This window comes from Chaetodon trifascialis, chromosome 11, assembly GCF_039877785.1.
Source record: "Chaetodon trifascialis isolate fChaTrf1 chromosome 11, fChaTrf1.hap1, whole genome shotgun sequence".
Taxonomy (NCBI): Eukaryota; Metazoa; Chordata; class Actinopteri; order Chaetodontiformes; family Chaetodontidae; genus Chaetodon; species Chaetodon trifascialis.
This window is the reverse complement of record NC_092066.1, coordinates 27161484-27177689: the sequence shown is the minus strand read 5'-3', so window position 1 is coordinate 27177689 and position 16206 is coordinate 27161484. Positions and strand designations below refer to the sequence as shown.

General features: G+C 40.7%; 2 protein-coding genes across 2 annotated transcripts in view; both read right to left on the bottom strand.

The window, feature by feature from the left end:
* Positions 1-5938, bottom strand: part of cntnap2b (contactin associated protein 2b) — a 159255-nt gene extending 153317 nt beyond the window's left edge. Inside the window, exon 1 of the mRNA XM_070974612.1 lies at positions 5504-5938. Within this exon, the coding sequence (XP_070830713.1) occupies positions 5504-5573 (70 nt within the window). The 5' untranslated portion in view covers positions 5574-5938. The remainder of the gene's footprint in view (positions 1-5503) is intronic.
* Positions 1-16206, bottom strand: part of tmem68 (transmembrane protein 68) — a 369137-nt gene that overhangs the window by 230257 nt on the left and 122674 nt on the right. The gene's annotated exons all lie outside the window — the stretch shown is intronic.

The following is a 16206-nucleotide window of genomic DNA, read 5'->3' as shown; positions in this document are numbered from 1 at the left end:
ACGATTTTCGGAGCCAGCGAAGTTCCCCATAAACTTGCCGTAAATCGCCGAAAATCAACAAAATTCGCGGGGATTTATGGGTCAAAAATGTGGTTTTTCATGCAGTGGTAGTCAGACCAATGTGGTCTGTAAATCATGCAAGACTCTCGTCCCCACCAAGACCAGTTATACCACAAACCTGTTTAACCACCTTAGCCACGCTCAGTCTTTGGAGCGCAGCCATATTCCCCAACGTCCAACAACATCAGCAACCGCAGCACCACCGCACAAGCAGCAGACCACTATGCAGAGGTGCTCTGCTTCAGTGCCTTATGACAAATCATCTAAAAGGCACAAAGACATAACGAAGGCAGCAGCATATCATATAGCTAAAGACATGCTTCCGCTGAGCACTGCAGAGAAGCCAGGTTATAAAAATCTCCTTCATGTGCTTTTTTTTTTTTTTAAACACTTGCAATAAAAATATAATTGAATAGTTCATGTATGTTTAGAGTAAGAAGAGGCACTAAAGTTGTTCATATGTCTAGGCTAGTTTTATAGTTCAATCAGTCTTACTGTACTGTCTATCATGTTGTTTGTATGTTACAGATGTCAAGTCTACCTCAGTTTCTGCTATGTTTCCAAACACTGCACATATCTGAAAACATTTTATTTACCAGAGGGTGAATCAGCTTGTGAACTTCCTGCTCTGAACCTGCAGAAAAAAGTTCTCAGGTTTCTCTGTTTACATTTTTACACTTTTTTCACATTTATTATTTGAGTGTTTTCCATGGTTGTGTTGACATTTCCTTTCCTTTCTGCCTTGATAGCTGAGGGGATTATAATCAGAGGGAGGTTAAATTTAAATTAAAAATGTTTAAATTGAATGTATTTTTCTCCTGGTCCTTATTTTAAATAGGTCATAAAAATATCAATAATTATCGATATTGACCAATATAAAACACTTATATCGTGATAGAGTTTTCAGCCATATCGCCCAGCCCTATATGAAACTAACAAAAATGTCGTGGAGGTCTTGAAGAAAGCACAGAGAGTGGCACTAATGTGATGAATGGACATCAAAAGCAATGTAATCATATGTCACCGCTCACTATGTCACTGATGACAGCTGGATTCTCGGGTTTTACAAACCAGAGTAATATGTAAAAGTCACACAGGAGCAAACCCGTGTTTCAAACTGTCACAGTGGCACAGGGGCTCGCAACCACAGACATGGTGCTAGTTACCGATAATGCTGCTAACATCATAGCAGCTACACAGCTGAGCAACTTAACACACGTTAAATGTTTTCCGCACATTATCAACCTCACTGCACAGAGAGTTATAAAGATGCTGCCCATGTCGTGACTTCTGGGGAGGATTCAGACAATCACAAGTTTTTTTCCACCATAAATCATGCCTTCCAGCAGAAGCATAAACTTCTGGAGCTACCAGCCCCGTTAAAGATGAAGACGAATGTGGCTACAAGATGGAATAGACCATTGGGGTGATGAAAAGGTTCCTTGAGCAACAGCCAGCCATTTGCATCTTAACTTTACAGGGCAACTGAATTTAGGAGCAGTGTGTACATGGCCTCTTGTGGTTATGATAATTGTTTTCCCAAATCTATGTTACAACTTGCCTGCCATATTATTCGTCTACCTCTGATTTTAGGAAGTATAATGTACCTAGTTTGTGCTACTGTGTATTCCTGCATTATTGTGTGATAGAACAGGAAGAGAAAGAAGTGTTTCAGATGGAGACCTCTGGCTAATAGTATTTATTGTTCATCTTATTTGAGTAGTTGAGTACATGTCTACGTCACATTTTAAAAGTCAACCGCTAGTTACAGCACACACTTACAGCTAAATGTAAGAGTTGATGTGAGGAGACATTAGCAGTGTTTTTCGAGCTGGAACATAACTTTTGACCACAAAACAGCAAAGGTAAGACATACTTCATGATTTGGCAAAAGTTTTTTTCTGTTACTGTCTGGCTGCTAGCTCGCCAAGTTTCCGTTGCACAATGAGGAGGCAGACATCGTCATCATCAGCAGACTCTCTGCTTTCATATAATATCAGGCTTGTGTGGTTTGCGTGAAATGAGCAGACGCTCTAATTCGGACATACGCTATTTTCGTCTTTTTGTTACACGCACATATAATTAATTGCTGTATGACTTTTCATTTGGATGGCAATGCTAGAGGATTTTAGCTGAGTTTCTCCCCATGATTCTGATATGTTACAAGCTTGAACTGGTGCTTGTGAACACTGATCATCTGAACTGCGTGCATTTCACGCTGCCCCCTGTCCAGGCAGCGCTTGTATTGAACAAGTACACGTCGGAGATTGCAAATTGGCTTAAGTATTTTCTGCTCGGTATTTCAAACCTGGGATCCACTGTCTTGATCAACTGCCTGAGGCCCTCTTTTTCTACCGTGTTAGGTGGGACCCTGTCTTTGGCTAGGTGGATGGTGATGGAGTTTGTAATCTCAATCCACCATTTGCTTTCCCTGCTGTAGGAAGTTCCTCCAGCAAATTCGTCTTGAAGTGACATTTGATTCAATTCTTCTTTTGCTTTCTCTTGTGTTACCTGCTGATGTGGAGGGCACTGATTCTAATTTCAAATATTCTTGATATGTGATGGAATCTAGGAGAACCCATTGGATGTCGCGCTGGCACTTTTCCAGGAAAATGTGAAAATAGGTCGAAAGTCAAAATACTGGTGAAATTGGGTTTTCATTAAGTTATTATTTTACAACATCTTGTCTATCATTCCTGAAAATGTCTCATTATATTTCATTTGTTTAATATGTTAAAAACTGTTTAAAATTAGGCACTCAAATCCACACCTAACTTGTTAGTCTACATAGCCTATGAAGACAGTTTAACTATCATAGTTAGGGTGACCAGATGTCCCGCTTTGTGCAGGACAGTCATGCATTTCCATTACTTTTCACACATCCTGCAAATTGTGATTTTGTCACGAATTGTTAGCAATGTTGTCAATGACAACTTGCCACAACGTTACAATTGCGGGTATTCAGTGTGAACCCAGCCCTAAGTAAACACTTATATTTGATTCAGTGATATTTTTTCTTGCTTTGAGATGTATAAAAGTGTGTACTGCAGTGAAATGTAAAGTAACTCAAAACCGCAATTTGGAGCCACATCTGTGAATGTACTGAATAGAGAAAATTTCTTTCATTGTTTTGAACTGAAATCAATTTTGAATCTAATCATGACCCCAGGAATCAAGAATCAAAACGTGAGATTTCCTGAATTGCGCACCCCTAGTAATAAAAGTCATAAGAGTTGTTGGAAAGCATGTATGCTCACTTTTGACAGAATGGTTGAAGTTCAACCTGCCAAAGAGAGCAATGGTGCACTTCTCAACTGTCATCATTGAGTCCATGCTCACCTCCACCATCACCATCTGGTATGCTGCTGCCACTGCCAAGGACAAATGCAGACTGCAGCAAATTTGCTTGACCAAGAAGGTGATCGGCTGCAATCTGCCAGCCCTCCATGACTTGTACTTCTCCAAGACCTGAAGCATGCAGGTAAGATTGTGGCTGAATCTTCACACCCAAGCAGCAACATCTGGGGCGGAAAAGTGAAACCAACGCACAAGTGCGAAACACTGAAGTTCAAATGGCCACTTGAGGCTGGCTCCAGAAGCAAGCCAATCTCAATAGACTCCTATATTAAATGTCTAACTTAACAGCAGAAATAAACATGTTTACAGCCTCATACATTATAAGGAACAAGTTAAGTACCTTGTTCATGACAACTGTACAGGGTGGGAATTTTTATATAACTCATTTGCTTAAAAGCTGAAAGTTATGCATAATTAGGGCATGGCCAGTTTGAGTGACAGCTATCTGCTAGGTTCCAGCAACAAACCTTCAACTGGCCTGCCTTAGTTACCCCCCCACTCCACGTCTTCACCCATTTCTGGATTTTTGAAGTCAGGCATTACCAAGATAGCGAGGACCAGGAGCACCACACTGAGCTTCACAATGGCTGTTCAGAAACCAATGGGTGACATCATAGAGGCTACATCCATGTTTAATAGAGTCTATGCTCCAATTCCAGACACAAATGTTCAGAGACTCCCCACCTGCATGAGGTTGCAGTTCATTAGGACCAAAACCTAAAGCCATAAGAACAGTTATTTCATGACTGCGGCTGGCCTCATCAACAAGGTCAGACCCTCATCACACTGACCCCTAACAGCGCCTATATTAAGATAGGCTAAACACATCCAGAGACAATCAGTGTACTGGACGCACAGGAACTTAATTAATGGCAACCTTCTTCTCTGACTTTATACCAATTTGTTAGGGGTGAGCACACAGCCTGCTACTTTCAACCACTGATAAAATTATTTGCAGCATGACATTCTGTGCCATTCTGCTGCTCAAAGAGTTAGAGTGGTCGGATTCTTTTGTGCACAGCATGTTATACAGCCAGTATGGAGACGGGGTGCAAATGGTTGATAGAGCAGAGGGCAATATTCAAACAGTTACTTTTTAAACCATATAACTATAACTCAGCCCATGACACATCCATAACTGGTGTGAGAAGTTGATAATACAGTACAAAACTGTAGTTATCATAGGTTCTCAGTAAATTTTAACACACTATGAAACAGTTTTAAGGCACCAGTGAATTAGTTGTGCATGTACATTAACAATTAATAAATGCGTTTTACTGTAGAAATTTGTTCCTGTGGAATCACATATCAAGCTATGTTGTTGTAAACTACTTCATACTTTTATTTTATACAAAAAAAAAAATTCATTACAAGGTCCACTTGTTAGCTGTTCAGGAGCTTTTGATCATATTGTGTGATATTAGGAATACTGCGTTATCAACTATTTACATACTAAGTACCATAATGATACCTTAAAATATAGTCTCCACATCTGCTTTCAGCTTAAGATATGTTTGACAGGCTTCTTCAATGTTTGGTTACATTTGCACTTATCAATATAATTTTCAGTATGAGGGAAGATTTATGTATTTTTATTCTCTGCATATTAAATTGATATGTTATTGATACACTGCTGGACTGCGCTTTCTAGTTCAGAATTTGCTTGACTGCAGTAAACCATTGGCTTCATAAATACATGGAGCACTAAACTGACTCCATTCTTGCTTTCAAAACATGTTGCTCTTTGAGGTTTGTGTTGTCCTCTTCAGTAACACGACTTTATTTTGTGTAATGCGATAGATTGTGTCGTCATTATTATGACACTGTATAACCCGTTGGTGGTTTGGCCTCATGATGTGTCATGACTAACAGTCCACACTCTTGACTGCACAGTAAACCTCTCTGGCCCCAGCAAGAACAAGTCGCCAAATTAGTTGCGGTTGCTATTGTGTGTGTGTGTGTGTGTGTGTGTGTGTGTGTGTGTGTGTGTGTGTGTGTGTGTGTGTGTGTGTGTGCGTGCGTGCGTGCGTGCGTGAGCGTGCGTGCGTGTGTGTGTGTGTGTGTGTGTGTGTGTGCGCCTACTTACGGGATACTGATACGGTGCAACTGATGCTATACAGGACTGGCAGCAACAACAGCACGGTCAGATAAGACATCCTCAAGGAAGATTCTCACAGTCAATTAGACAAATAGAAAAAATAAAGCGGTATGGTGTGGTGTTCCCTCTGCCGAGGCAGTCTGTTGTTCCGGTGACACTGCCGAGGCGTTGCTCTCTTTATTAGTAGCGAAGCAAGAAGCAATGGCTGTCTGTCCGTTGCGCCTTGAGCGTATTGTTTGCGATCTCCTCTCCTCTCATCAACTCGCTCAGCGGCACTCCAGCGGGATCTGACCAACACCCTCGGGAACTAGCTTGTGAACCGAGTGCGGCTGAGCTGCTGGCCAGGCCTCAAGCTCCAGGTGCATGGTCAGACAGACAGGAGCTGCCCAACCGTTCAACTGGCTGGCAAATCAATACACCCCCCAGTATTTGTCGTACTTGGTATGTTCCGTACAACAATGCACGGCTCCCCGAAGTGGGAAGGGGACAGAAGGAAGTAGGATGGTCCACACTAGCCCCCATGACGTTATAAAAGAGAGGTACAATATAAAGACACGTTAGTGTTTGTGGTCTATGAAAGACCTGGGAAAAAATAACAGGTGCAGTAGACCTACATCCTTTTAAAACATAAGAGACTAGAATGTAAGGATGTAATAGGACTTTACTGCCCTCAAAAGCTTACTACCAAATCTCTGCATTGAAGATAAAACACATTACATAAAATAACAAAACATGACCTACCAGTAGAAGGTACATAAGGTAATCAGTATCTCTTTGTAAAGGTTCTCAGTGGTTCTAGGCCTCTTTATTGCCACCTCAATGAAAGCAGTCTATCAGAGAAGGAGCTCTGCTGTCTGTCCACAAGGTGGTGAAAAGGATGTTCAGGGTTATCCATGATAGATAACAGTGTGTCCAGTGTCCTCCTCTCCACCACCTCATCTAAGGTGTCTAATTTGCAGCCAACCATGACTAGTAAAATCACTTAACGTAAGGATCATATGAAGAGATCTTAATCTTAATCTTAATCTTAATCTTAATCTTAATCAATTAAGTCCTAACTTGTGTGGAAAATGCCAAGGACCATTGTTGCTATAGAGAAATATACATCTTGTTTTTCTTTGACATAAATCTTATTTGATAAATAATAGACTATCCATCCATCCATCCATTTTCTATGCCGCCTATCCCTTTCAGGGTTGCGAGGGGGCTGGAGCCTATCCCAGTCAATTTAAGCCAATTAACCTAATGAGCATGTTTTTGGTCTGTGGGAGGAAGCCGGAGTGCCCGGAGAGAACCCACGCATGCACGGGAAGAACGTGCAAACTTCACACAGAAAGACCAACCCGGGGATTGAACTGGCAACCTTCTTGCTGTGAAGCATGCGCACTACCTGCTGCGCCACCGTGACACCAATAATAGACTAATTAAACACAAATTAAGTGATATGGTATTAATTATCTAATATGTTTATTAAACCTCATTTCCACAGAATGCCTGTTAGAGTAGGGTACAGAGTGGAGTATAATGTTTTGTGGTTCTCTTCACACAAGTCAGAGTTCAGACAATCAGTGTACATTTCAGAGTTCAGACAATGAGTGTACATTTCACTTTCTGCTGACATTGTTTTCAAGCATCTTTCCAATTGAGGAGCCAAATGTATATCACGTCAGTTAATTCACTGTGTGAAGATATGCAAAGGCACAGAGCCATTGACTTCAAATCAGTTTGGAGTCACATGTATGTCAAAAAGATGGAAGCAGGGTTTTTTTCAAGACTTCTTTTGTGTCTATGATGTAAACTCTACACTGAAAAAAATGACTTTGGTATAGTAAAATATATTAATGGCTGGATTGTCTTCAATATAACGTAAATTATCGTCTTTCTGTTTAAATATGATAATATATAGGTTTGTGTGCATTATGATAGTTTAATTCATGTTTGGTAGAGGTAACATATGCTACTATTCATTTTTAGTAGGTTAGAAAAAAAACAATGACATGTTTGCCTAACTGTTCTGGAAAACTCAGTTACTTCTTTGACTTCTGTAAAACTAAACTTTACCAAAGAGAGGAAAGTTAGTTGAAATTAGCAGAGAGGATAAGTGGTAAACTTGGAAAGAGTCACTGTGTCAAGTTAACTTTAGAGTTATGAAAGTGGTGATTATTAAGACCATGATGAAGCTCTTACTTTAGCAGGTAACTTATCAAAATGTGCCAAAATAATTTTAAAAAATGCTGGTAAGGGAAGTGTGTATCCTGACTTATAGACAAATCATTTATACATTGCAGCAGGTAATTTATCAAAAGAGAGGAATCTTTTGAAATCAAGTTATTGATGGCAGTGCTTGTGTCAGCCATCCTGTTGTCATACTTGGAAGGGTGAAGGGTGAACATAAGCACTCTGAATGCATCCTCTCTGTGCTTTCCAACACGGTTTAGGTCAGGGTGTGTTTATCTTTCAGTGTATGTGTGTATTCAAAAGATAATGCAAAATGAGTCAACCCACAAAAAAATCTACAAATCTTAATATTCTAACATTTTGTATGGCCTCCTTGATTCTGAGAACTGAGAACAAAAAGCTACACTTGAGGCAGCACAGGCTAGTAACACCCATAGCCACAGAGTTAAAAGGCATTATGCTATTACTTAAAGATTAAATAATTTCCATGTGACAACAGGTTACCCACTTGATGTACTTCATTATTTACTTGAAGGTGTTGTACCTGTTGGATTGGCACCATGTTTCAATATCTTGATAAAGAAAAAATATTTCTCTCTTGAGGAGCACAAAAGAATCATCAAACATTTCCCATATAAGTGGAAAGACAGGACAAAATGTCCCCAAGTCATACCACCAACCTTTGCCTCTCGTAAACACATGGGTAACACACATGAAAACTGGTGCCTACTGAGACTGCTCCCAGTTATGGTTGGTCCCAAAGTACCGGAAAAGGAACAAGCATGGCAGTTGTTAATGACACTCAAAGATGTTGTTGAGTTGCTGATGTCACCTACCCATACAGATGAAAGCATTGGTCACCTGGATAGCCTGATTGCAGAGCATAGACAAAGCAATGTTTTTCTATGGAAGTAAATCTGTGCCATTGGATTTTGAATTTAAATTTTTAGCGCTGAATTTTTTTTGTATCAAATTTCAAGCACTGAAATTTTTTTTGCATCGAAATCAGACTTTGAATTTCTTTTTTATATCTGAATTTTTTTCCCAATGTTTAAAAAAAAAAAATCAGTGTAAAAAAAATTCAATGTCTCAAAATATTCAGTACGAAAAAAATTCAATGTCTCAAGAAATTCAGTGTTAAAAATTCAGAGTCAATATCTGGCTAATCAAAGAGAAGCAATCGATCCCTGAATCAAATCGTTCAACATCCAGCCAATCATGTTACGCTCCGTTGGCCCTGTGCTCCTGAAACAGGAAGGCGGTGAAGCTCTGGCTCACTCAGGTATTCAGCTATGACAACAACGGGCGGAAAAGATGACGCTTCAGTGAGTGTACTTACTCTTTATTTACCATTTGTATTCATAAAATTCAGTAATAGATATTAATGGACACATTGCACATTAACAGAAGTTACTGAATGTTGAATGTTGAATGTTTCATGAGGTGGTGTTGGTTAAAAGTATGTTAGCAATTAGCTAACGTTTTGGTAGCATGGTTTATGTTGTGGCTGGCAAGAAATATCTGACAGTTTGCTTAACAGCTGACTATTAAGTTACTAGCTACTTCACTTTACTCAAATTATTAAAAGAAGGCGCAAAGGATTTAGTGAGAGTGTTAACTGGTAACAGCGTGGGTCATACTAGCTCACACTGCATGAAAAACCACATTAATGACCAGTAAACCCCCTGCCATTAATGCCAGTTTACTGGGAATTTTGCCTGCTCGGAATATCGTCGGGAATGGACCATCTGTCAGCGGGGGGCGTGGTTATTCGCAATAACTATAATTAGCACATGAATACTACCGCCGTTGATCTACTCAGGCTGGCCTGCTGGCTTCACAAACAACCACTGGATGATTCCACAGGCATTTTAAAAGGAAACCCTCATGTGATTGGATAGCAACTCCAATCACATGAGTGAGTAATCATGCGATTGGATGGCAACTCCGCTGTTATTGGTCATTTGTGGTGCACAAATAATACAATACATCAACAAGGAACAGCAAACAATCAAATAAAACCAGTAACTACTGGGGACTGGGTCACACATCTGGTGCCTGGAAAAAGAAAGGAAATCTGTGTCTCTGTGTCTGTGTTGGGCCATGGTACATGAAAAAGTCCATCTAAGGCCTCTGGAAATGTTTCTTTGCTGCCTCTGGGTCATACTGAGTTGGCGCCTGTCGCTTTGAAGTGGACTCAATGCACAGCCTCTTGCGGTGTGTCGCCACATACTTTTGGTCGCTCTCCAGCTCTCTCCCTTGAAGTGTCTGGCAGAGTTGGGAGAGCGTCTGACTGCAGAAAGATGGAGGCTTCCCCCTCCGCAGTGTCATCCTCCTCATCGGACATCATGTCAGCAGTGACCCCCTGCCAAAAATCAATTTCCTGCTGGGTGGCTAGGACACTCTTTCTTGCTTCCAGCAGCTGTAAATACAGGTATTAATATAATATTAGTACTGCTAAGAAACAAAACAAAACAAAAACAGTGTAGCTGGATTGGGAACGTAGTGCAGTGAGAATAATAAAGGTTTGCCGGCCTAGAAGTTGCACAATGTAGTATTAAATGCTAAAGTTGCTTACTGCAACTTTTGGGTAATGCACCCATCTCTTCCTCTTCTGGTCTTCTCCACAGCTGCAGTTTGGTTGGGGCTGCTCCTCCAGAGTGAGCAGTCTGGCTTTTATCTCAGCCATTTCTCCTTTTAAGTCGGCCACCAGTTGCGTGATCAGCTGCATTACCTGCCAAGACAATCCACTGAAGGCGCTCAGCAGTTTCTTCTCTAAGTCATTGTTTGGACTTTTTGGATATGGACACTCTGCAGCCAGGCCGTCCACTTGTCCGAGAGGAGTGTCTTCTGGGGTGAACTGAAGACGATGTCCGGCCATTGTATGAACAGCAGGACCCGAAACGTAACTTTTCTGATCCAAGCTCCTTTCGTGTTCACAGACGCGCCAAGGTTGTTTTCTGCCTACGTCATTGCGTCAGAAAAGACGTCCAATCATATGTGAGGTCGCACTCTCGGAATTTCTCGCGAGACAATTTTTGTTGCATAGAAAGAAAAACATGCTGTGATTTTGCTAGGTATTTTGATTTTCTATTTTTGTACCTGAATATTTTATAAAACATGTAAACTTCTTTAAACTGACATCATCAAAAATTAAGAAAAAGAAAAGTTACTTTGGTGTGTTCCCTTTTTATTCCTACTTAAAGAATCATTAGTGGACTTACCCTGCTGGAATTTTGCAAGCTAATCACACAACCATATTTCATCTGGTGTTGTGGTGGCAGAGCTGCAGTCCTACACGCTTCTCTGCGCTTCCATTAGAGCAGTTACCCACCCAACACTCCATAGAGACTGTGTCTGCCCCCCGACCACGTAAACTAAGTAAACCAAAAGTACAGAGAAGAGGAGTTAAACATAAGAATCAAATTAAAATTAAAACAACCTCTGTAATAGTACAACAAGATAGGAGAATTAAATGTGGACTCCTTAACATCAGATCTCTGTCCTCTAAAGCTGTTCTAGTAATTGAGTTAATATCAGACCAAAATATTGATTTATTTTGTCTGGCTGAAACCTGGCTGTGTCCTGATGAGTATATGAGCCTAAATGAAGCTACTCCTCAGAGCCATATTAATACTCACATTCCTCGAGGCAGCGGCAGAGGAGGTGGAGTTGCAGCCATTTTTGACTCAAGCCTTTTGATCAACCCTAAACCTAAACTCGACTATAACTCATTTGAAATCCTTGTTCTCACTCTTTCTCATGAAAAATGGAAAACAGTGCAGCCAGTTTTATTTGTTATAGTATACCGCTCTCCTGGTCCTCACTCCAAATTTATAGCTGAGTTCTCGGAGTTTCTATCAGGCTTAGTCCTTAAAGCAGATAAAGTAATTATTGTAGGTGACTTTAATGTACATGTCGACGTTGATAATGACAGCCTTAGCACTGCGTTTATCTCAGTATTAGACTCAGTTGGCTTCCATCAGAATGTACATGAACCGACTCACTGTTTTAACCACACCCTCGACCTTGTTCTGACATATGGCATTGAAATTGAAGACCTAATAGTCTCCTCACAGAATCCTCTTTTATCGGACCATCATTTAATAACTTTTGAATTCATATTACCAGACTACCAGCCAGTAGGCAAAAATTCTTATACCAGACTCCTGTCTGATACTGCTGTAGCTAAATTTAAGGATATGATCCCATCAGTATTTAATTCAATGCTATGTTTCAATACAACAAAGGATTCCTATGCTAACGTTAGTCCCTCCCAGATTGACTACCTGGTTGATCGTGCTACAGGTTCATTGCATATGACACTTGACTCTGTTGCTCCCCTAAAAAAGAAGATAATTAAACAGAGGAGGTTAGCTCCATGATATACTCCTCAAACCCGCAAATTAAAGCAAACTTCACGGAAAATAGAAAGGAAATGGCGTTCTACCAATTTGGAAGAATTTCCGTCCGCCTGGCAAGACAGTCTTAAAATATACAGGAAAGCCCTCCGCAGTGCCAGGGCAGCCTATTACTCTGCACTAATAGAGGAAAATAAGAACAATCCCAGGTTTCTCTTCAGCACTGTAGCCAGGCTGACAGAGAGCCATAATTCTGTTGAACCATGTATTCCTTTAGCTCTGAACAGTAATGACTTCATGAGCTTCTTTAATAATAAAATTCTAACTATTAGAGACAGAATTCATCGGCTCCTGCCATCAACAGGTACTGTTTTGTCTTCAAACACAGAAACCGTAGAAACTGGTACTCAGTCTGTCGCAGTTTTAGACTGTTTTACTCCTGTTGACCTTCGCCAACTAATTTCAATAATTTCATCATCAAAATCATCAACCTGTATTTTAGATCCAATCCCGACTAAGCTGTTTAAAGAAGTATTACCTCTAATTGACTCTTCAGTATTAGACATGATCAATCTGTCTTTATCAACAGGCTACGTACCACAGTCCTTTAAAGTAGCTGTGATAAAACCGCTACTGAAAAAGCCTACTCTTGATCCAGGGGTTTTAGCCAACTATAGACCGATATCCAACCTTCCCTTTCTCTCAAAAACTCTTGAGAAAGCAGTTGCCAATCAGCTGTGCGACTTTCTGAACAATAATAGTTTATTTGAGGATTTCCAGTCAGGATTTAGAGTACATCATAGCACAGAGACAGCACTGGTTAAAGTTACAAATGACCTTTTAATTGCATCTGATAAAGGATTTGTCTCTGTACTAGTCTTACTGGATCTTAGTGCTGCATTTGACACCACTGACCATGGCATCCTATTGCAGACACTGGAACACTTCATTGGCATTAAAGGAACTGCGCTAAGCTGGTTTAAATCCTTCTTGTCAGATCGCTCTCAGTTTGTACGCGTTAATGACGACTCCTCTGTGCTCACTAAAGTCAGCTATGGAGTTCCGCAGGGTTCTGTGCTTGGACCAATTCTATTCACCTTATATATGCTTCCTTTAGGTAAGATTATCAGGAAGCACTCAATAAATTTTCATTGCTATACAGATGATACCCAGCTATATTTAAATCAAATCAAATCAACTTTATTTATATGGCACTTTTCATACTTTATAGTAATACAAAGTGCCTCACAGGGGTTAAAAACAACAACATTACAAAACAGTGTGACCCCAAACCTCCCACCCCCCCAAATATACACAGAGATACACAATTACATACAGTCACGCACATACATGGACAGACATACATACCCACACACACAAACTTACACACACCCACATACATACACTAACTGTCGCTGAGGAGACATGGCTGGGCACCGAGAACCGAGGTGAGGAAGAAGCTACCATTTGGGGGCCACGCACACCGAGAGGAATCATGGTCCATGACTGTGGGGGTGCTGACACAGGGACCACCCCAGCCCAGGCAGGCAGGAGGCTCCACACCAAGGTGTAAAGCTCTCTAGCTACCTGGGCCAGGGCCATCCACGGAACAGCACCCCCATCGGTGAACCAGAATCAAATCCCGGTGTGGTAGGCCCCCAGGAGGAAACACTGGAAAATGAGGGGCTAGAACACTAAAATAAGATAAAAGGTATAGAAGCTAAAACTGAGAATAAAACAATAGAATGTATAAAATACACCATAAGTAATGACTAAAACAATTGAAATAAAACATTGAGGTAACCCAATAAAAAATAAAAATATATATAATATTAGAAAATGTAAGAATAAAGGTCAGCTTAAGAAATTATAAATAGCTAAATGAGTCAGTTAAAAGCCTGATTAAAAAGATGGGTCTTGAGCCTCTTTTTAAAAACATCAACATTCTCTGTGGCCCTGAGGCTCTCCGGCAGGCTGTTCCACAATCGGGGGCCATAATAACTGAATGCCGCCTCCCCGTGTGTTCTAGTTCTAATTTGTGGTATCGTTAAAAGGCCAGCACCGGAGGACCTCAGGGTCCGCGAGGGTTGATACGGTAAAAGTAATGCAGATAAATAAGAAGGCCCAAGATCGTTAAGACACTTAAAAACTAGTAAAAGAACCTTAAAATCGATCCTGAAGCGCACGGGGAGCCAATGCAGCGATTTTAAAACAGGTGTTATATGCTCCCGCCCTCTGGTCCTCGTCAGCACTTGTGCAGCTGAGTTTTGTAATAATTGTAAGTTATACATGCTCTTTTTGGGAAGACCAGAGAGCAGGGCATTACAGTAATCTAAACGACAAGAGATAAAAGCATGCATCAGCACCTCCGTACTGGCCTGAGAGAGGAACGGGCGGACTCTGGCTATATTCTTAAGATGGTAAAAACCTATCTTTGTTATGTTTTTGATGTGTGGAATAAAAGTGAGCTCAGAGTCAAAAATCACGCCCAGATTTTTTACTGATTTTGAGAGTTTAAAATCCTGTAACTTTGGTAAAAGTTTCTCTCTCTGGCCTTCAGGACCAATGACTAAAACCTCAGTTTTGTCCTGGTTGAGCTGTAGGAAGTTTGCTGCCATCCATGACTTGATTTCTAAAATACAGTTAAAAAAGGCATCAATTGGCCCTGTGTCATCAGGAGACACGGCGATGTACAGTTGCGTATCATCAGCATAACTATGGAAGTTGATGCCATGCCTCCTGATGACGTCCCCAAGGGGCAGCATGTAAAGATTAAAAAGAGTTGGACCTAAAATTGAACCTTGGGGAACCCCACACTTTATCTTATGGGTTCCTGAGGAACATGTATCCATACTTACAAAGAAACTTCGATCAGTGAGGTAGGATGTGAACCAGTTAAAAACAGTACCAGAGAGGCCGACCAGGTTCCTTAGTCTATTTAATAAAATGTGATGGTCTACTGTATCGAAGGCGGCAGTTAGATCCAGTAGAACCAAGACTGTGAGTTTATGATTATCTAAATTACACCTGATGTCGTTTAAAATCTTTAAAAGTGCTGTCTCTGTACTGTGGTTCATCCTAAAACCAGACTGATGAGTCTCTAAAATATGTTTCGAGTGTAAAAATTCATTTACTTGATGAAAAACAAGTTTTTCTAAAATTTTACTTAAAAATGGTAGGTTGGATACAGGCCGGTAGTTATTTAAAACATTGGGGTCTAAATCACTCTTCTTCAGAAGGGGCCTCACCACCGCTGTTTTAAAGGAGGTGGGGAAGACACCCGTCTGGAGAGAGCAATTGACCAAATACAGCAGCTGTTCCTCAAAGAATCCATAGAGTGTTTTAAAAAACGGTGTGGGAATTGGGTCTAAAAGGCAGGTTGTGGGCTTTACCTGGGAGAAAACTCGACTCAGTGTCCTTGCATCAACCAGGGCAAAACTCTCCAGTGTTTCCACAGGTCCAAGCAATGATCCAGGTGTTAAAAGCTGTTGAGATAAAAGACTGGATCTTATGTCATTGATTTTTCTTCTGAAATGGTCTGCAAAATCCTCGCAAAGGGCGTTATCTGGTGTCTTGGAGGATCTTTTAAAATTTTTGTTTGTTAAAAGATCAATTGTGGAGAATAAGAATTTGGGATTATTTTTATGGTCATGGATTAGGTTTTGGAAGTGAGAGATTCTTGCTTGTTTGACTGTGTTATTGTAGATTTTGAGGTGTTGACGTAGTATTTCATAGTGAACTGTCAACTTTGATTTCCTCCATCTCCTTTCAGCACTCCTGCATTCCCTTTTGAGTTTTTTAATTTCCTCAGTTCTCCATGGAGGTGTGGGTCTTGTTTTGATTGTTTTGATTACAAGTGGAGCCACTGAGTCCAATGTTGACTTTATTTTATTGTTAAAGTTGTCAGTGATAAAATTGCAGGGTGCTGGTAAAATTTCGGCAGGAGTGCTCTGTAAGATCTGGATAAAATTTGCAGCCACTTCAGAAGTTAGGTAGCGTTTGCCTCCCGCTGATTAAAACTGGTGATTATAAAAAACACACAGAAGTGATCAGACACAGCCAGGTCCACAACAGAGGGCGCACCAACCGACAGACCATAAGATATAACGAGGTCCAAGGTGCGCCCCCTGATGTGGGTTGGCTGCGTCACGT